Source organism: Primulina eburnea, chromosome 13 (assembly GCF_022965805.1).
Source record: "Primulina eburnea isolate SZY01 chromosome 13, ASM2296580v1, whole genome shotgun sequence".
NCBI classification, from domain to species: Eukaryota; Viridiplantae; Streptophyta; class Magnoliopsida; order Lamiales; family Gesneriaceae; genus Primulina; species Primulina eburnea.
This window is the reverse complement of record NC_133113.1, coordinates 28,608,135-28,630,541: the sequence shown is the minus strand read 5'-3', so window position 1 is coordinate 28,630,541 and position 22,407 is coordinate 28,608,135. Positions and strand designations below refer to the sequence as shown.

At 34.1% G+C, this 22,407-nt stretch overlaps 2 protein-coding genes across 8 annotated transcripts; both read left to right on the top strand.

Moving 5' to 3' along the window:
* Positions 1-4,431: 4,431 nt before the first annotated feature.
* On the top strand, positions 4,432-5,281 carry LOC140809275 (protein transport protein Sec61 subunit beta-like). Its single transcript, XM_073166852.1, has one exon. The coding sequence runs from the start codon at positions 4,601-4,603 to the stop codon at positions 4,910-4,912; it is 312 nt and encodes a 103-aa protein (XP_073022953.1). The 5' UTR covers positions 4,432-4,600; the 3' UTR covers positions 4,913-5,281.
* Positions 5,282-13,182: 7,901 nt separating this feature from the next.
* On the top strand, positions 13,183-22,113 carry LOC140808752 (uncharacterized). 7 transcript variants are annotated; one of them, XM_073165987.1, is made up of 9 exons: positions 13,183-13,359; positions 13,556-17,958; positions 18,048-18,086; positions 18,198-18,421; positions 18,502-18,625; positions 19,197-19,398; positions 19,475-19,810; positions 19,898-20,661; positions 20,764-20,908. In XM_073165987.1, the coding sequence occupies exons 2-9, from the start codon at positions 13,726-13,728 to the stop codon at positions 20,764-20,766; spliced, it is 5,925 nt and encodes a 1,974-aa protein (XP_073022088.1). In that variant the 5' UTR covers positions 13,183-13,359; positions 13,556-13,725; the 3' UTR covers positions 20,767-20,908. The 7 variants fall into 7 exon arrangements, with proteins under 7 accessions (XP_073022088.1, XP_073022086.1, XP_073022082.1 ...); XM_073165985.1 differs by lacking the exon at positions 20,764-20,908 and adding an exon at positions 20,938-22,113 and having other exon boundaries at positions 13,184-13,359; positions 18,201-18,349; positions 19,898-20,589; XM_073165981.1 differs by lacking the exon at positions 20,764-20,908 and adding an exon at positions 20,938-22,113 and having other exon boundaries at positions 13,184-13,359; positions 18,201-18,421; positions 19,898-20,589.
* Positions 22,114-22,407: the final 294 nt, after the last annotated feature.

Below are 22,407 nucleotides of genomic sequence, written 5' to 3'. Positions count from 1 at the left end.
TTTGGGCCTGGATTTTTTTATTATATGTGGGCCTCTCTCTTTGAATTGACAATTTGACCAAATGAGTCTCGTCGTTGTCCCATTTTGAGTCGTCATTCTAACATAACATGTTTCTTGTCATTATCATTATGTATCCCTTTTTGGTTGTTGGAGGTTTGGTATGTAATAACACTTGCACTAGCCACCCGTTGGTTCGGGATAATTTTTTGGTACGAGTTATATAATAATTTAAGTTAAAAAAATAATTTTATTCGTATTTTTCAATTTTTCATTCTCATACTATATACCCTTGTCACATTAGCACACACACTAATCAAACAATGTCTAAAAATTTCGGTTTGGTAAAACATATTCTGCGAATATAATTTGTTTAAATTATAACGCAATACCGTACAAATGACTAGTTCGAGTATTTAACAATTATGTGTTAGTCTATGCTATACTGAAAAGTGTTTCGCTCTTTCTCAAATATCATTAGATCGTATGAATTCATCGTTTTTTTTTATAAAAGTTGACATATATGTCGATGATCTAATGATTATATTTGATCACATCATAGAACGAAAAATAGTCTATATACAACATATAATAATCCAACTATTGTTTGTGAGGGATAAAATCGGGCCTTTTAATTGCATATCAATAAATTATAATAACAAATCTGCTTTCGTAAAATCTAAATTATCGATAATAATTTATCCAGTTAATCGATTTTGTGCCCGCAATTTTGATTTTTTTTATAACATATATCGATGTAATATTTGAGTAGATCAAATATAGACGAAACCCAATTTTTCAATTATAAAATCTACGATGAAAAATCATATTTTGCATAATTATTGTGAAGATTGATGGGAAAAGACAATATAATTTTCTTGGCTAAAAAGCAACAATAATTTTAATTCCATGTAATTTATTTAATAAAATATGATTTCCTGTTGTAAATTTAATTTTCAATATCAATACATTCAAAAAGTGCATGAATGTATTAAAAAAGAGTACATGGATGGAAAATGGTAATGGTGGGAACTAATGATATTCAATGATTTGGAGACACGGGGTACCAAAATTGATTATTACAAAAATAGACAAATGTAAATTGATTACAATATATATATGTGTGTGCGCGCGCGCGTGCGCGCGTAACTTCGTATTTGTTACAGGTTTGTATAATATTTTTTTATAATTAATTTAATTTATATTCAGATATGACTAATTTTCAATATTATCTTTAATCTTTACATATTTTGATAATTATCCATTTTACTATTTTGACAATTTTAAACATTATTGCTATTATTCTATAACAATGTACTAATTTTTAATATAAATTGAATTAATTCAAGTATTGTGGGCCCTTAGCTCCTAATCGTTGTTACAACACAATCTGATTAGGGTTAATTAATCACAGCGGAAAACGAGTTTAAAATTTCTTTACGACGAGTCCAAAACAACTCTTCTAAAATTTGAATACTAAAAATAGTATTTAATCTCAAGTCAAAATACACGCCCACACGTAATCAAAGTCAATCACATACAAACAAATCATATCCTCGGGACATGCCCCGGTATATAGATACATATACATATATACTGGGAACAAGACATAAACATAAACCTCAGCCCAAGCTGTGGCTCCCTCCAAAGTTACCCTCTCCGGTCTCCTGATATCCTGGAGTACCTGCCATTATCCACACACAAAGACAACAACAGCCCTTCTTGGGGGTGAGCAAAGCTCCGTATGAAACAACCAATCATATATACCACAGATATCTAAACAATGATATATGGTATGCAATGCATGTATGTCGTGGAGGTATAGGGTCAAATGCCCATCCACTGAGCACATGTCAGAATCAATCGAATCGCTATCAAATCAATGCTCGAGCTGGCACACCGGCCAATATGGGATACTCGTATGATAGCGTCGGCAAAGCGCCATCAAATCCCAAATCTCATATTCAATCATATGGGCCCACAATTGTCTATGCTTTACGGGTCATATAATACCGGCATAGCGATCGTGTTCACAAACCCCGGAATCCAATCCAATCATATCAAGGTATCCAAGGATCATAGCTCAACGTGCATGTCATGTATCGATGTATGCATAAAATGATGTGTGTTAACAAAATATTTATTTTATACATCGATATTCAAATCATAATGTCATGTATGCCACATCAAATCAACAAATAGGCATATAGACATGTATTCCAATCCAATCAATCCAATCATATATCATATAATACAGATAACTGTCGTATGTTACCCGGTCGCAACATACCTCAATTCTTCGTTTCCAATTGATGTAGCCTGGAGATATCGGTATAATACTTTATCTACATCAATAACACACTCATTCCAATCAATAACATCATTCAAATGTTCAATAACAACAATATAAGTTTCAAATATCTTTTGAAACTTCAAAAATTCATATCAAATCGAAATCAGAACATAATTCAATTCCGACTTCAAAACTTAGTTTCTTGTCAGTTATTCTATCGCATATATAACCGACACATAATTCTTCAATCTCAATCCAACGATTAAAATTCTCTAATTATAATAAATTGAGAATAATTCAAAACAACATCACTATAATCATCTCTTCTTCATTAAAATCATACACTATTCAACAATCTTCAGTTTCCGTATGATTTAACAATTTATCGGATTTATTCTAAAAATCGACGAATTTCAAGCATCACCAAAACTTTAAAATTTATACCTCAAATCGAAGATCTCATGTCAACGATCTCAAAATTGAAGTCGGTTCGTCAATTGGATAAACCGATAAGTCGCACGACCGAAAAGAAAACCCGAAACTCTATTATTTCTTTTCTCTTTCCTCTCCTCATTTCTCTCTAGTTGAAACGATTGCTTCCACCATTCAACATTTCCGAATTTATCTTCAATTTTTATTTTTTAATATTTTTTAATATTATATTATATTATTAATAATATAATATATACTATTTAACATTTTAACTTCGGTATATCCCTTCGGATCAGTCAAACAATCAAATTTTTCAAAACTCAAAACATGAAACTTCTATATCTTTGAGTTTTCTATGTTATATCCAAGTTTCAAATCATTTGAACTTCATATGAAAAAGATATGTCACTATTTACTATTTTGTCTTTAAAATTAATTGATTATTTTTCAATTTATTTACGAAAATACCATCAAAATAAATTGAATATTTTTCAACTTATTTACCAAAATGCCATAAAAGCTATTTTAGTCTCGGGGTCTCACAAGTATAATTTTAAAAAATAATTATACAATCACGTGTGTAAGACATTAATAACAATACAAAAATATATAGTACTAAAAATTTGTGTGAGACAGTCTCACGGATCATATTTTTATGAGACATATATCTTATTTGAGTAATCCATGAAAAAGTATTACAGATATATCTTTGTCATAAATATTTCAGCTTATGTCGATTACTTTTTCCCTACGATATAATCAAATAATTAATAGAATAATATTGGAAATAATAATAATTGAAAAATAAATAATAATCATAAAAGTAATAATTGTAGGAGGCTAATGTTAATAACCCTTCTACAGATAGTTCATAACCCAGAAATTTAAAATTTCATTAAGGTCAATCCACTCGGAAAATCTAGGATTCTGGACAGAACTAGCGCAGCCCAATTAATCGGGTCATGATCCATGATGGTTTTGAATTTTCCGGCCTACTGAATTTAACTCATAATTCTTACTTCCCTCGTTTATTTGAAACATATATTTTATCCAATTTATAAATAAATATTATTTTTTATGTAAAAAAAAAATTAGTTCAATATATAGATCGAGTTGATACTCATGAAAAATATTATTTTTCGCTTTAATGCGATTCATACTAAAGAGACATTTTTTGTCAATCAAAATTATACATCTCAGTTTTGACATAAGATTCACAGTATATATCATTTGCATAACACATCATCATTAGTTGGAAACTTAGATATTTAAGTGTACTTAACAGGTTCGAGAATCGATTTGTTAGGGCAAATTAAGTTGAATAATCACTTTTTTCAGAGATTACACCGGTTAATAAACCTAAATCTAGATGACATGTCATATATTATCTACTTTCCCAATTCCTTTACTAAAATAAGACATAATCTCTAAATTAAAAATATATTAAAAAAATGTAAAAACTTGTGTGAGACGATCTCACAAGTCATATTTGTGAGACGAGTCTCTTATTTGGGTCACCCATTAAAAAGTATTTCTTTTTATACTAAGATTATTACTTTCTATTGTGAATATGGGTAGGTTGACCCGTCTCACTGATTATGATACGTGAGACGATCTCACATTTAAATCTATTAAAAAATAACATATTCAAGATTGAGTAAAGTGCTCGACAATTTCTCTATACAAAAAAAAAAGACCTATTGAAGATTGAGTAAAGTCCACCCTCGGCGTTGGTACACCAATTCACGAAGTAATTTCTGATCATGTTTATCCAAACAACTTCCGATTTTCAATATTATATTATATAATTATGATTATCCTATTGATTTCTCCGAAAATTTATTGCCTTTACCCACACCTCCAGTACATTGATTGACGATGGTACGCGGTTCTTCCCAATCGCAAGCTTCCTCCGGAACCGCCTCTCGCCCGGGTGTCGTGGGAGCGGCCCCGCGCGGCTCCGCCGCCGCCACGGCTGGAATGCGCCGTCGCAGGCTTGGAAGCGGATCCTCCTCTGACGTCGGCGGCGGTGCTGGATCCGGTGCCAACATGCTTCGCTTCTACACGGATGACGCGCCGGGGATGAAAATCAGCCCTACGATGGTTCTTGTCATGAGTCTCTGCTTCATCGGCTTCGTCACCGCTCTCCACGTCATCGGGAAGTTCTATCGCTACAGATCCGAAGCCTGAGCCTCCTGTCGATCGGATCTCGGGTTCGGGTTCATCGATGTAATAATTCACGAGCCCACGGTTAGTTTTTTGAAATCGACTTTTTCGAAAAGGTGTTTGAATTTGGAAGAAATGCATCATCATAAAAGAGAATCTCACGTCCAGATCTTGTGTTACTGAATTCTGAATTTGTAGTGATGGGGCTTGAGCTCAACTTAGCTAGTTCCAATAATTTCACTGATATCTAGTATCCAGTCTTTTGTTACTTAAACTGAGGATTGCCGTATCCGTTTTCTTCCTTCGAGCATCATCGGTGATTTTGTTTTAAAAACATTTGTCAGTGAGATCTTGAGTGGGTACATGCAAGAACCACTAGTCTGATTTTTATTTTTATTTTTATTTTTATTTTTTTGCTAAAACACTTCACAAATTGATGACCGGATATTTTTATTACAAATTCATGGAATATTTGTTACGAATTTAGGGGGGGAGAAAGATAAGGTCGATGTTTAGAATTTATCCATTATTGAATCGCACAAGGTGATGCAAGATAAATTTTAGTCATTGTTATTTCTGACTCAGCTGTAGCTATTTTCGTCCGTTTTAAATAATGCTATGGTTGTATCCGGATATTTCGGATGGATATGTTTAAGATCAAGTGTACGACGTTTTACATAAAACCATATACGATACATATGATGATATCAGTATAATTCAAATCGTTTTAAATAGTAGAATAGTTCAAGTATCACGTTTTATGAACAATTATTATATCCAAAAATCTTTTTCGATAATTGTATTTTTGCAGAATATAAGTATTTAACTTGTGATTTCGGGTCTGATACTAATTATAGGAGAGAGCATGTCGATTTACAAAAAATTATAGTTGTTGTTAATATTGTAACTCAAATTTTTTTTAATGGTACAATAACTCAAGTATTACGTTTCGATTGTTATGATCAATATGGACAATTATTAAACTCAACAATCTATATACACTGTTGTACTGACGCATGTGTTGCGTGTTTGTATAATATTTTTTTATAATTCATTTGATTTATATTTCAATAAGGATTAAAAAAAAATAAGTTTTGCATTCATTTATAATCGATAAAATAATTCGAATGAAATAAATTTGGTTCACTTATTTTTATGTGATTTCTCAAAATAAATAAAAGATTACCGCCTACTAACAAAAATCGAATCACGTATGAAAAAAAATGTTACGAACTGAATCCGAATGTTCTTTGATATTGAGGGGGCGCCGTGAGATCTGCTTAATTTACCATCTGAGGCTAATCTACTCGACATACAAAGCAACCCAAAGCAACTAGTTTGTTTTGTTTTGTTCATATAATATTAAGGCTAATTAGACATGGAAGTTGATACAAATATCGGGAGAAGGAGGTCAAATTTATTAACTGAATGCAATATTATAAATGTTTTATTATTTTTTAAAGAGATTAAAAGGCAAAAATCAGAAAGCCATGGGGGTTTCGCAATTTTCTGTTTTTATAACAATTTTCTAAAATATTTTTTCTATCTGAAAATTGTACAATTAACGTGGGAATTAATGGCCAATTTTACTTTTAACACTGCACTGCAAAGGATAAATTTAAAATTTTACTGCACTATTTAAACGTCTTTCCTCCAACCCTGCACCGTTCAAATGTCTCAAAAGACAAAAACTTGTGTGAGACGGTCTCACAGGTCATATTTATGAGACGAATATCTTATTTGGGTCACCTATTAAAGTATTAATTTTTATGCTAAGAGTATTACTTTTTATTGTGAATATGAGTAAGATTGACCCGTCTCACAGATTATAATCCGTATGACGGTCTCAAATGAAACACACTCCATGTCAAATAGTGCAGGGCTGGATCCCTAGCAGTAGCACTACATGGCGTAGCGTAATTTTGTTTTATTTATTCATTTTTATTTCTCTTTTAATAACCTCTATTTTATTTATTTGTGTATTGACTGGATTTTTAATTTTTTTAACAATAAATAATTCAATATCTATCTTTAAATATTTTTAGTTTATTTATATTGTTTTTACTAAATCATTTGTTGTATTACTATTTTAATTAATCTCTCTTTCATAAGCTTGTTGAATATAAAATTTATTATTTTAATTAAAAATAATTGTATGAAATAAAATCAATGTTGTAAATAAAATAATAAATAATATTTCAAAGATATTCGAGGTTGGAGAAGAGTTTTATATTTGAAGCATAAATTGTGTTATTTTGAAGTTAAAACTGAATTAAAATAATACAATGATTAGAAGATGATTTATCAATTTTGACGATAAATATTGCGTTCGACCAATTGGTGAATAGATGCTAATTACATACACAATTAATAATTATTAGTTTGAGTTAAAATTGTTTTGGATATAAGCTCTGTATTAAAATAATATGGGCAGTATTTGGGGGAAAAAAAGCGATGCATTTTAGAAACCCAAAATTATTTATTACTATTGCCCGAATATGATGTTGCGAATCTATTTTATTTTATTAAAGTTGAGGACATGATAGAAACCGTCAAAGATACCAAAATATATATATCCATTTTTGTCCTTTTATTATGGACAAATTCACCATTTTTTTTAAATATCAAATTACAGTGTAATCATTCATTATTTCTTATAATTATATTTTCATTATCATTTAAATATAAATAAAATGAATTATAAAAAATACTAGTATTTAACCCGTGCGATGCACGGGATGATATTATTAAAAATTAGTGAAAATAAATAGATATTTAAATTGAAAAAAATAATATAATTATAAAAAATAAAAATAAAAACTATTTTTCGTTAATTTTAAAAAAAAATTCTTAAATACAACGCATGTAGATTAATTTTTTTGGCTAATAATAATTGTCAAAAAATTTTAGATTGTGTTAGTCTAAAGCAATGACATGATGCTTATCGTGTTAAGTGTATTGATGTCGGCCACCAACCTTAATATATATTTAATTCTTTAATTTTCGAAAGCTATATATTATTATTTTTTAACATGTGATGAAAAAAATTTAAATCACATTCAATAAAATTAATGAGAAATACTTTTTTAAAAATTCAGTAATTTCGCCTAGATCCACATTCACAAACAATTTTGTGACATGACACGTGTTTGACACATTTGAATGATAACAATAATTATTTCATCAATATCTTTATCCAAATGAGTTGTGATTTTATTTACAAAATCTTTTTATAATATACACAACAGCCTATTATTTCGAAAGAAAACTGAAACATGTGATCATAAGTAAATTATGTATAAATCAAAAAAGTTATTTAATTCACATTTATTATGTGTATTTCAAAACAATTTTAATAAATTTTATAAGGCGTCTTACTGTCTTCTAATAATTAAGATGCTTGTTTTCTTTAGAATTGATTTAATCATTTCCATTACAGGAAATTTTATACCATCATGTATATGTGAACTTTGTAATATAGAAGAAAATTATCACATTAGTAATACGTCATAATTAAAATTTTGTACAAATAGATGAATAATATTTTTTACTTCTCGATCATTAAAGACATATTTCAAAGTGTCTTGTCATTCTCGTTGTTTTCATATGTAGGTAGTTCATAACAACGAACAAATATAAATTTAAACGAACATTACATTTTGGAAGGATTCAACTCATATATGGTGCTGAAAAGAGGAATAATTTCAGAATTCAATCTTGGAGTAGATAAATTTAGTAAGATAAATAGAATAAAATTGATTTCTAATATAATATGCAATATTGCATTATTTATAATTTTAAATTCAAATAAGACTTTTCAAGGGACAAAAATTATACATTGAATGCTTTTGACAGAATTATATCATACATTAACTCTTTCAAATTATGAAAATCTCGAATTGCATGCTTTGGGTGTCAAATATTTTTGATTATGAGGATAATATACATGTTTATTGAGAGTAATTTAATGTTCATTTGAAACTATTTTGAATAGAGTATCTTTTAATTTTTTTGTCTTATTTAAATTTTTAAGAAGACAATTCAAGATATACAATATACATATGGTTTTGGAAGAAAACTACAACGCATTAATTCTTTCAAATTAAGGTAATTTCGAAATAATATGTAATTGAGATTAAAAAATTAATGTTCATTGAAAAACCTTCTTGTAGTGATAACTTTTAACACTCAACCAATTTTATTTTTAGAAAAATTAATTAAACTAATTAAATATTGTATTTCTTTTTTAGTAAGTAATTTGGGTAGTAAATTACTTAAAATAGAAAAATTTATTTTTATACTAAGTATATATTAATAATTAGCGACTATTTTACACTCATTGTGCCATATAAACCTACCTAATCCTCCAAACTAAACGCACAAAAGTATTGTACTTGTCTATACTCTTTTTGCATGTCCTTTTTTTGTAATGGAAAGAAAAAAGATATATGAACTAATCGAAAGTCAATATCTAAAAAATTGAATATATAATATATATAAATAAATTATAATGTAATAGAATATAAATCATTGTAGACGGGTGGATGTAGCCAAGTGGTTCAAGATAGTGGATTGTGAATCCACCATGTGCGGGTTCAATTCCCGTCATTCGACCCAGACTAAAAAAAAAAGATTTTTTTTAGTAAACGTATCACAGCTAACTTATATTTTTTTTGTAAAGACGAAAAAAAATTCTATTTTCTTTACTACGGCGACAAACAATCAAATTATCACTCTCTTCTGAAAGTTTTCCGTCAGCCAACATATCAATTGCAAATTGTCTTGATGTTGCATAGGCTTAATCAGATACTCGAACTCACTCTCCTTCTTAAATAGTGCATGAATGGTAGAGTCGCCTCGATTATTGCAAAGAGGACAAATATAAGAGACTGAAACATGATGTACTAACAAGTTTCTTTCAGTTAGAAGTATGTCATGTGTAGCTCCCCGCCAAAACATTCTGACCTTATGAGGAATCACAAGGGATCAAAAAAATTTCCACCATTTTGTCAATGAGCGCTCTGATCGGTTATCCGGATTTCATCCCGTCCAACCCCAAGGCAATATCTCTCATTCACTGAATAAATCCCTTTTGTGTCACACATCAAAAAGCATGTCTCACACCGAGCCTCAGTAGAACTATGAATTTGCAATATTTCCTCAGTTACAATCTGAGAAGATACCATCTTGAAGCAATGTTATACTTCGGTTGAATATCTCACAGTGCCTCATATTTGTTTAGACAGCAAAGCCATGTTGAAAATTTTCAGATTTCGAAACCCAAGTCCACTAGTACACTTCGGTTGACATAGGAATTCTCATGTTTTACCATGCATTTTCCTTTGTGACTCATCAGTTCCCCACCAGAATTTTGTGCATTTGATTTTCTATGGCTTTACAAATTAGTGAATTGCTTGGACGATCGATTTTATCATCACCTCCTTCCCTGCAATAGGGAAAAACTTGTTCCCCCAACTTTAATTCGCTGCTGTCTTCCCGATAGATAACCGAACTGCACTCTTTTACTACGTTGACAAAATATTGGCATGCCGAGATATAGATCATGCCCATGCACCACTGGAATGGCCAAGGCTGTTTTAATTAGGGTGTTCATCGATCTGTTTTATTTTTTGTTTTTTATTGCAGTTTTTTCGGTTTTAAAAATATATAATACATTATCCAAACTATTTTCATTAGTATCGATCTTCTACCAAAACGATTTGATTATTTCAGTCGGTTAATTTGGTTTTAGTACTAGTATTTTAATTAATAATATAAATAAAATGTAAAATATAATATGTTATTTTTTATATGATATCTTAGTAAAACATTTAAATTTAAAGTTTAAATGAATCAAATAAACAACAATTAACTAAAAATTATTCAAAATGACTTTTCATTCACTAAATATATCTATAAATAAAATTATAAATTTAATGAAATCTCGGTTTTTTCGTTGAGTTTGGTTTTGACATATATAATCCGAAATCGAACCAAATAAATTTAGATTTTAACATTTAGATCCGAACTACAAAATTCGACTTTCAGTTGTGTTCGATGTTTAGTTTTTTTGATTTTATTCGAAGTCTAAATACCCTTATTTTAATACTATCATCACCCATGCCTCCTTGTCTTTACTGAATGTGTGCGTTGATTTCTCGAAATAAACTATTTACTCAGGAGCAGGTCTTTTATGAGACGGTCTCACGAATCTTTATCTATGATACGGGTCAACCCCACCGATATTCACAATAAAAAGTAATATTTTTTCATAGATGACCCAAATAAGATATCCGTCTCACAAATTACGACCTGTGCGACATTCTCATACAAGTTTTTGTCTTTACTAAGAAGGTTTATCATACAATTGAATACATTCTCTCAATATCATATAGTGCATGTAAAGTAGTCCGGAAGAAAACCATTCTATATTATCTATATTTTAAATATCTATAATTTTAAAATGTTAGATTACTATATCTCCTATTAAAAAATATGAAAAAAAATTAATTTGAAAATAATAAATATTACCATGTGTAGATAATTATTTAAGGAGGGGGTATTAAATGTAGGAAATTTATTGACTTTTGTAGATTTTAAAAGTCTAGATGTATTCAATGAAGACTTTTATATACTCTATAGAAGTCTAGTGATATTCAAAATATACTTCATATAGTTTTAAAAAAATCAAGTGGTATTTAACATTAATTTTTAAAAATTCTATAAAAGTCTATAGGTATTCAAATTTTCAATAGACTTTTAATAACTTCATGAAATTCATTAACATATAAACATTGAAACATAAGATACAACTATAAATTGTCAAAAATTGTATTTGGTTCAACACAAAGATTTGAATGGATTTTTAAAACTTCTAATTCATACACGATCTATTTATTTTGCTCTTCGTCGCTTCACATCACATATCTTCTTATCTTCTCTCATCTCATCTATCTCTATCACTCTTTCAAATTTTCGAAGTGTATCTCTATATATATTTTCATATTTCTTTTTCAAATTTTTCATTTTTTGGCTGATTGTTCATTCAATAATTTTTTATTTAATATTATATGAAATTTTGAATTCTAGAATTGATTTTGTGGTTTATAATTTATAATTTATACAAATTAATGTAATATTTAATAATAATAAAAGATAATCCAAAAAAATATCGTTTAGTTCTTAATAATGGAATAGCCTCACAACAACCATGAATTTTTAAATTTTTTTAGCATTTTCAATTAATATGTAATATATGATATTTTTATACAAAATTATCCCCACGCAATGCTAAATAATATTCTTTTCACATGTATATTATCAATTCAAAAACAATGTTACAGATTAATCAATTGATGTATTTTAAAAAATTTACAAAAATGCATACAAACTCACATGTAAGGATTAAATGTTGAATATATATACACATATAATGATTAAATGATTTAAATTTTAAATAATTAAATATATTTATTAATATAAATATTGAAAAATTATTTCAAACTGAATATGTTATATATGTCAATTAATTATTGATTCAAAGAAATTAATAAAAAATAATATGTTATAATTAAGTACAAAATTTATAAAATTCTATAATAAAAAAAATTCACAAAAGTTCTATAAAAATCTTGCAAAAAAGTCTACATGAATCTACATCAACCTGTTTATAAATCTGAGAGATTCTGTAAAAGACAATAAAAATCTATCAAATCCATAAAATTTTATCATTTGAAAGGTCATTAAAAATCATCAAAATTCTGAATTGAATACGTTCCACTAAGTGCATATGCACACAAAACATATAAAGATACAATAGTTTATATAACATACTCTTGAGGAGCTTGTTTCACATAACTTGTTCAACATAGTTTATTCGACTAATTTGGTTTGAAAGCTATTATATTAGTATAAGAATTTATCCAATATTGTGATAGCGAGTATTATTTCTTAAAAAAGAAGTAGGGATACATATTTTCAATATATTATTAATAAAAAATAATAAATTCAATTGAGGATTAATTTTTCTGTTCGAACTGATATTACAATAGAATGTTGACCACATCAAATCCATAAAATTAAGTTAAAAAGAAAATATTTTGAACATGATTTTTATTTCCAAACTTTAGTAAAATAACTTTTCTTGATAGTTTTTTTTTTTAAAAAATTTTATAATGAGCTTTTACATCTAGCTAGCTTGTAATTTTTTTTTTGGGGATAAATATTATCTGTAAATAAAAGTAATAAAATTACCGACGTAAATCGCTATCGGAAAACCAAATAATATCTATTTTAGGCTGTGATGTGAATAAATTAAAAAAAAACAAAACAAAATCAAACTCCTCTCCATGTCCGGATCTATAAGCATCTATAATCTCTTCTCGATTCTGTAGTCGGCAGCTTATTTTAGGGCTTCTCCTCTCCGATCTCACGATAATAATCGTACGGTCCTCCGTCTTACGCCGTCCGAGGTACGCTCTTCTCATTTTCTGATTCGCGCAGCTCATCTTCTTGCTTTAGCCCCGATTTGTTCCCAATTACACCATTAATTATATTTATGAACACTAATTAGCTGACCGTCCCGAAAGATTACTTCTTTTAACGTTTTCTTTTACTATTATCGTAACTGTGATAGCCCATTGTGTTTGATTTAGTTATTTTATGCAGTGTTTGCTAGGGAGATCTATTGGTGGGATTGTTGATTCGTTATTTATTGTGTTTCTGGGGAGGGGAGAATAGAGGGAGGGAGAAAGAGCTTGACGGAAGTTCTTGGGTTTCGGTTTTGATGCTTTGCTGTGGTTCTAGATTCTGGTTTTGGCTTCGTGTTAGGTTTGGAGATGGCCAACCCTGGCTCCAAGTTTGTGTCAGCAAATCTGAACAAGTCTTATGGGCAGCAGCAGCAGTTTAATGGTGGTGGTGGAGGCAATCACGGGCAGGCTTCCGCTGTTGGGTGGGGCCGTGGCGGTGGAATGCTGGTTTTGTCCAAGAACCGGGGCATTGCTCAGAAGTCTGGTTCGAAGCTATCTGTTCCACCCCCCTTAAATTTGCCCTCGTTGAGGAAAGAACACGAGCGATTCGATACATCCGGCCGCAGTCGTGGTATGGCTCCTGGTTGTGGAGCGAGGCCTTCTTCAACGCATGTGGGCTGGACCAAACCGGTAATTGTTTCTGCCTTGTCCGAAAAGAATGAGAGCAATGCTCATATTCCCTTGACTGATGCGATGGAAGCTAAGGATGTGATAAGTCGGGGCACTGGTTCTTATGTTCCTCCTTCAGCTCGTTCTAATGGGTTAGGACTTGTGGGTTCCAGTTCTGGTTCTGTCTCACGGGATTTTGTACCTTCTATCGCAAAAGTTACGGTTTTAAAAGGTGAGGATTTTCCATCTCTGCAGGCTGCAAGGCCTGTCTCTTCTGAGACATCCCAGAAACAGAAGGAATTTTCAAACCAGAAACAAAAGCAGATTGTAGGTGAGGAATTCAATCAGAAGAAGAGAGACATCTATCATTCAGGTTCTTTGGCTAATGCACAGCCTTCAGGGCAGCCTTCGTGGAATTCTATCAGAAATTTGTCAGTAGAGAACACTGGTGAGGGTCGTGGGACAGGTAGGGGGCGACTGGCTGATCGAACTGGTAAAGAGGATGAGTATTTTACTTCTCCACTACCGCTAGTTCGCATGAATCCAAGGTCGGACTGGGCAGATGATGAGCGTGACACAAGTCATGGGTTTTCCGAACGTGGAAGAGATGTTGGATATTCGAAGAGTGATAGTTATTGGGATGGGAATCTTGATTTACACAGGCCGAGCGTTTTATCTCATAAAGTAGCTCAGAGTCCATATGACAGATGGGGTCAACGTGGCAATGAAACTGTAGGTTTTGATGAAAGGGATTTATTTTCAGGTGGCCTTGTTGGTGTTATCAGAAAGAAAAGAGATGCTGCAAAATCAACTGATTTTCATGATCCCGTTAGAGAATCTTTTCAAGCAGAACTTGAAAGAGTTCAGAAAATGCAAGAGCTTGAAAGACAGAGAATCATTGGAGAACAAGAAAAAGCTTTGGAGCAAGCTAGAAGAGAGGAGGAGGAGAGACAAAGAAGGATCAGGGAAGAGGAGGTACGACAGCGAAGGATTGAAGAGGAAGCCCGAGAAGCTTCATGGAGGGCAGAACATGAGCGATTAGAGGCAATTCGAATAGCAGAAGAACACAGAATTTCCAGGGAGGATGAAATGAGAAGAATTTATGTGGAAGAAGAGAGGAGGAAGCAAGCTGCCAAACTGAAGCTTCTGGAGTTGGAAGCTAAGATAGCTAAGAGGGAGGCTCAAGCGGCTTCAGCTTCCAGGGGTAATATATCTGCTCCTAACATGGTTAATGATGAGCAACTAGAAGCTTCAGTGAAGGAAAAAGATTTCTCCAGGACTTTGGATACTTGGGAAGATGGTGAGAGAATGGTCGATAAGTTGACAACTTCAGCTTCATTTGATCCATTTGCTCCTAGCAGGCCTTACGAGATGAGCTGGAGACCTTACCCTCCTAGTGAAAGTTCTTCAAGCTTTCTTGATGCAAGAAAAGGAATAATTCATAGAGATGCTTTTGAAAATGGTGGCAGCTTCTGTCCGCCACCGTTGGAACAGGAGATTGATCATTACAGTCCAAGAAGAGATGCATTTGGTGGTGGCAGAGCAGTGTCAAGGGATAATTCTTATGGGAGGGCAAGGAATTCTATGAGACAGCCTCGTGTTCTTCCTCCTCCCTCGCTTAATTTATCTCAGAGGGCTCCTTTTGAGCGACCTATTGACCATTCTGGCCCCTCGGCTGTGCTTGACGATGAAATTCGATATACCAATTCTGCAATAAGTTTACCAATTAGGCGGACATCTTATAATGGTAGTAATCAAAAGGGTCTCCAACTGCCTGAAGTGGAGGTTAAAAATATAACCCCTGAAGACCAGATTCAAAACAATAAATCTAGGTGTGATTCACAATCATCGTTATCTGTTTCAAGCCCTCCAAATTCTCCTCCTCAGCTTTCCCATGATGAGTTGGATGGATTTGAAGATTCTCCAGTAAAATCTGGTATAACAGAAGTGAGAGGTAATATTTTAGCTGAGAGTGGATCTGTTGTCTTGAATGGTAAATCTAGCACTGCGGTATTGGTTGCTGGTTTTGCTAGCGAGGATGAAGAATGGACTATTGAAAATGATGATACACTGCAACATCAAGAAGAATATGATGAGGACGAAGATGGTTATATAGAAGAAGATGAAGTGCGTGATGGCGATGATGAGAATCTTGAGCTGAGTAAAAAGTTTGAAGCCCTGGAATTTGAAGAAACAGAGCCATCTGCTATGGTGGATAACGTGGTCTTAGGCTTTGACGAGGGTGTTGAAGTGGTAATACCGAGTGATGACTTTGAAAATAGCTCAAGGACCCAAGATAGAACATACGGAATCTCCGACATTTCAGGTGATGTAGGGGATAGAAGAGGACCAATTGATGGGCTTCCTGCTGAAGAACAGGGCCTTCTGAATGCAAATGACATGTCTAATATAATTGCAAATACCTCCTCTGTTAAGATCAAAGAAAGTGAATTGATATCGGAAGGTTCTATTGGTCAATCTGTTGAAGCTTCCTATTCCTCCTCATTAGATCTTTTAGACTGTGTTGATTCCTCGGTTAGCACTGGCTTAGCTTTGCAGCAATCAGTCGCATGTTCGGGTGATGTCACAGCTGCTGTTGGCCAGACTAGTATATCATCTGTATCTTCTGCTGGAAGCCCTACTGATTTACCTGTTAAACTACAGTTTGGGCTGTTTTCTGGTCCATCTTTGATACCTTCTCCTGTGCCGGCAATTCAAATTGGTTCCATTCAGATGCCTCTCCACATCCATCTACCTGTTGGTCAATCCTTTACTTACTTGGATCCATCGCAGCCCCCAGTGTTCCAGTTTGGCCAGATGCAGTATACATCTCCTATCTCACAGGGAATATTGCCCATGCCCCCCCAATCAATGTCTTTTATTAAGCCTAACATGCAGGTCCCTTTTAATCTGAATCAGAGGACTGGAGACTCTATGTATAATCAGCCTGCTCCAGATGTTTCTGCCCAGAATGTGGCAGAACACGAGTTCAACAAGCTTCCAGGTTTTGTTTCAGGACCACCTGAGCAATCTCATGGGAGCCTTTCCGTGGGAATTAATTCTGTTTGGGAAGCAGAGAGTCGTTCTGACCAAAATATTGGCCGTACAACTTGTCTTTCAAGTGCCACTGGTAAAGAAATGGAATCAAATTCTCTACGTCGGATGGAAGAGAAAGGGCATTATGACTCAGCTCCAAAGAATTACTTACCATCATCCGAAGAAAAGGAATCTGAAAGTCAGATGAAGATTATGCAACTGCCAGTTCGCGCTGCTTCTGGGGATAAAATTTTCAGTGGACCTAGACGTCTTGATCGATTGTATAGTGGCAGGGGAAAGAACAATTCCTATATAGTCAGAAAAGCAGATACCAGATCATCTTTCACTAATGGTATGCCCACGAATTCAACTGGCTTCCAGAGAAGATCTCAACGGACTGTTCGACATACTGAATTTCGAATTCGGGAGAGCATTGACAGGGGGAAAGGACCTCTGATGGTTTCCTTTAAAGATTCTGGCTTAGATTATAAGTCAAGTTATGCAGGAAAGGCTATGGGAGATTTTAGAAGAAGCTGGTCTAAGAGAGGTAACATTTCTAATAGACCACTGAAGCACAGAACTAAAGCAGAAGTCTCTGATGGTATTTATTCGGAGGTGGCCAATCCTGGAGACATGGTAGCAAAAGAGATGGGAAAAAATGTATCTTTTAAGAGTCGAAACATTTCCTACACCAATGAAGCAAATTTACCAAAAAAGGTTTCCGAGGATGTTGATGCTCCCTTGCTGAAGGGTGTTGTTCGCGTTTATGAGCAACCTGGTATAGAAACTCCCAGCGATGAGGATGATTTTATTGAAGTCAGATCCAAAAGACAAATGTTGAATGATCGACGTGAACAAAGGGAAAAGGAAATCAAAGCGAAATCACTCACCACAAAGGTATCAATGCATATATGTCTCATTATTTTCCTATCTCTATTGGGCGTTTTTCCGATGGTGTGTAATGGTTGACTGATTTGTGTGAACAGAGGGAAAAAGAAATTAAAGCGAAGTTACTCACCACACAGGTATCAATGCATTTTTTTTCATTTTCTAAGTACAGTTAGTAATTTTTGGATGAAATGTGGCTGGTTATGTTTTCTCGTTATCTATGAAACTTATGGCTATCATTTTTTCAGCAGCCACCTTGCAAATTGCATGCTCGGAAACCATATTCTATTGTCTCTGGAGGCCCAAGTGAGCTTGCCATGCCATGTGAGAACCAAGAATCTTGCTTGGATGTTGCTGTCTCAGAGAGCCATCAGTTGGCACATAATGAAGTATCAACAGGGTATACCACATCTATTTTCCAACCTCTGGCCCCAATTGGCACTCCTATAAATTCCGAATCCCAGAGTATCAAGTACTTACCTCTTCACAGAAGCTCTAAGTTTTGGATCTTATTTAACGGTATTTTTAATTTGTTGTAACGCATCTTTGTAGGCCCCGAACAGGTTCAATGACTGTTATATCTAGTGGCGAAAAAGGATATGAGAATAAAAACAATGACACAAACCAAATCAAGTTGTCATCAACTTCTTGGAGCACTTCAGGGATGAACCAACAGGTATGTTGAACTTCTGTTAGGCGGTTGGCTTTTTGATGAGTTATAACTGCTGGTTGCTATTCGTTTCTAAATTGTGGTTGCCGTTCCTTGAAATGTCCCAGGTGCATCATGTGAGTATGTATCTTTGAAATTCAACGAGAGTGAGTTAAAAACCTGCCCATTTTAATCTCTTCCGAAGTCATTGGCATTTCAATTTAACAGTTGGTAGTATGGTAATTAGGCCGTGGATTATATTAATTATGTATTGTAATCATTATTTTGGATCGTCGTGGGTGTCCTTTTTCCTGAATAGAGTTTTTTACATGCTGAGCCTTGATGAAGTCGATGTTGAGTGACTGAATGTGGAACATTAGTTTAATTATCTCTTCCTTTTAGCTGGAGAGGAAAGTTGAAGTGATAGCTTGTTGCCTCTGCATTTCGAGTTTTCTATTTTGCATCCCATTGTTAAATGCTGACAGCACCTTAAACTATGTAACGTTTACAAAAAGGGCACTTGTCAACATTGTGGACAATTGACTTTTTGCATCTTTTCCAAGTTAAAAGGTATATCAATGAATTTGATTTCTGGTAGGTCATGTCACTGACACAGACCGAACTCGAGGAGGCTATGAAACCTATGCGATACAATTCAGACAATTCTATTGTTGGAGGTCATTCCAGCACAGCTAGTGATCCCATCTTGCCAACGATGTCCATTTCGGTCAAGGAGAAAAAATTTTCTTCTGGTGCAAGTCCAATCAATTCCTTGCTTGCTGGAGAGAAAATCCAATTTGGTAGATTCACGCTACTACAAGTGTAGTTTCTCTGGCATTAGTGTATCCCCTAATATATATATTTTTTCCATGTTAGGTGCTGTGACATCTCCTTCTGTTCTTCCTCCTAGTAGCCGTGCAGTATCACTTGGGATTGGTGCTCCAGGTTCCAATCGACACGATGTGCAAATCTCTCGCAACTTTTCAGTGGCTGAAAATGATAGTTCTCTTTTTTTCGAAAAAGAAAACCATTCCACTGATGGCTGTGTTCCATTACAAGATTGTAAGGCTGAAGCTGAAGCTGCAACAGCTACTTCTGTCGCTGCCATCTGTGTTGATGATTTTGTCAGTAATGGGTTGGGGCCATTAAGTGCAGCTAATGTTCCAGATACCAAAACTTTTACCCGTGCTGATATTGATGTCATCACGACAGGTGATACAGAAGTGTGACTCAACTTTAAGAGTGGCCTTTACATGTTTATAATTATAATTAGAATCTTGAATGTGCATCTTTTCACAGGTGTAATTGGAGGTCTGCAATCGGTAAATCATTCAAGAGGTGAGGAGTTGCTAAGCGTTTCTCTTCCAGCAGACCTCTCTGTCGAGACAACTCAAATCTCCTTGTGGTCACCATTGCCAAGTTCTCAGAGTTCTTCTACCCAGATGCCTTCTCATTTTTCTGGTGGTCCTTCCCACTTACCTTTTTATGAAGTAAATCCAATGTTGGGCGGTCCACTTCTTGCTTTTGGTCCGCATGAAGAATCTTCTGGCACATTATCTCAGCCACAAAAGAGTACAGCACCCAGTTCAGGACCTATCGGTAACTGGCAGCAATGGCATTCTGGTTTGGACTCATTTTATAATCCTCCAACTGGGTATCCAGGCCGTCTAGTTAGTCCATCTGGAAGCATTCCCGGGGTTCAGGGCCCCCCACATATGGTTGTCTACAATCATTTTGCTCCAGTTGGACAATATGGGCAATTTGGTCAATATGGGCAATTTGGTTTAAGTTTTATGGGAACCACCTTCATCCCTTCTGGACATACTTCAACTTCTGTTCAAGTTAATGATGGAGATGTGCATGGCATAAATACGACGTCCACTCAGCATAATGCTTCCAATATGATGGCTCCCATTCGGCATCTTTCCCCTGGATCTCCACTAGTGCCTATGGCCTCCCCCTTGCCCATGTTTAATTTATCTCCATTTCAGGTAAAAGAATCTAGTTCTTTCTGCAAGTCATGTTGTGTTGCTGAAATTACCGTGCTATTATTTTGCATATTAGTCATCATTTCTTTTTTCAAGTTTTTGATAATAGTAAAGCTATAAGGTAGATCATCTTATATGTGATACTGCTTCCTCTGTTAGTTGCTTCAGCTTGTTTAGTAGCTCCTTTGCAAATTGAGGAATGAGACAGTGGATTGGAAGCGCTATAGAACCGTACGAGATGATTTTTTTCTTCTATTTTGTTAGAGCATTTTTTGTCAGTGCACTCTTATAAACATTTTCCCCATATAAATTCTTCTAGTTCAGAAAAACTTAAGTTCTCTCTTTTTTCAGTCTGCCCCTGATATGTCCGTCCAAGCTCAATGGGGGCATATTCCCACTTCCAATGGCTCAGTCTCGTCACCCTTGCAGCCGCGAGTAGAAGCTGAACTTCCTTCTCAAGTCCATCATGGGCATTCCGTCGACCACCCTGTAAATGCCAGTATGTTCTCTGAATCTCAGATTCAAACATCAGTCAGTGTCCCAAGTTTTTCTGTTGCCACAGAATCGAACATTACCCCATTTTCTGCTGAACTTGGGCTAGTAGATTCAAAGAGATCCAATGGGGTTGTCACATCTGGGCAGGGTATGATGATTCATAGCTCTTCTTGCACCGACAATGCTGAATCTGGTAAGGTTGGCACGCCTCACGAGGATAGCCATGGCAATCATAATAGCAAACTCCAGAATGCAAGTTCTGTAAATGCTCAAATTCTACAGAAGAGTCCGCCCATCCAACAGGTTAAGTCTGCTGGTCATAGTCATCAGAGAGGGGGTATTTCTCACAGGAACAATGCTGGGAATGAATGGTCTCATCGTAGGACTGGTTTCCATGGAAGGAGCCATTCCAGTGGTGTGGATAGGGGTTTTCCTGCTTCGAAAATAAAACAAATATATGTGGCTAAAACAGAGCGTTAGTGGCAACGTTCGAAGCCTTGTGACCAATGATATAGGCTAACAGTCGAGATGCTTCTCCTTCCAGTTGCCAATGGCCTTCACTGATGCATGCTGTTAGAAATGAGTGGACTTTGAAATAGACTCCACTGAATGAATGGAATCCTTACGAAACTTCATCCTCTCATGTTTGCTCTTTTGTTGAGGAAATAATTCTTTATTTTATCTTTCTCAATTTCTTCTGTGAGAGTTCAACCGATGAGATCTTGTGTTTAATGCAATTGCGCGTGAACAACCCCGTCTCCCACGATCTCAGGGGTGGGTAGGTCAACCACGAATCAGTTGCTCTAGCGCGGTTGTTTCTTGACTCCAGACTTCCATCTATTTTTTGCTGTTGTGCTGATAAATTGCAAGAACTGAAGTTTGGCATTCTGCCTCTCTTTTCGTCCTTCAGGGATTGGTCTCTCTTTGGATTATGATGTATTTATACATTTGAATATTTATTTATAAACACTCATCATTTCAGTGTTAACCACAATTCATCTATATGAGACAAGAAGTTATGTCTTGAGGTCATTTTTTGATTCCATGGGTTTTGCCGCTCTCTTCCAAGTTTCTGCATAACTGGTAAGAGAAATCATCACATTACTATATGATTTCACATTTCTATAAGATCTCTTCAGCATCTTTCAATCTATTTTTCAAGTGATTAATAAAGATATTGATTTAGTGTTAATTTTCCCGAATTCATGTGCTCTGTTCCCTTGGCTCTTTTCTTGCAAGCGCCTGTATGTATCTGTGTTTATATACAGATTCGGTCTGGCCTCCCACATCGCTGGCTGGCTGGTACATATTTTTCAGACAACTCGG

Excerpts from the sequence above, each read along its gene's own strand:
- LOC140809275 (XM_073166852.1), top strand. The coding sequence starts at position 4,601 with ATGGTACGCGGTTCTTCCCAATCGCAAGCTTCCTCCGGAACCGCCTCT.
- LOC140808752 (XM_073165980.1), top strand. The coding sequence starts at position 13,726 with ATGGCCAACCCTGGCTCCAAGTTTGTGTCAGCAAATCTGAACAAGTCT. Across the intron at positions 18,422-18,501 it reads TCCGAATCCCAGAGTATCAA|GCCCCGAACAGGTTCAATGA; the intron begins GTACTTACCTCT and ends GCATCTTTGTAG. Across the intron at positions 19,399-19,474 it reads TGGAGAGAAAATCCAATTTG|GTGCTGTGACATCTCCTTCT; the intron begins GTAGATTCACGC and ends TTTCCATGTTAG.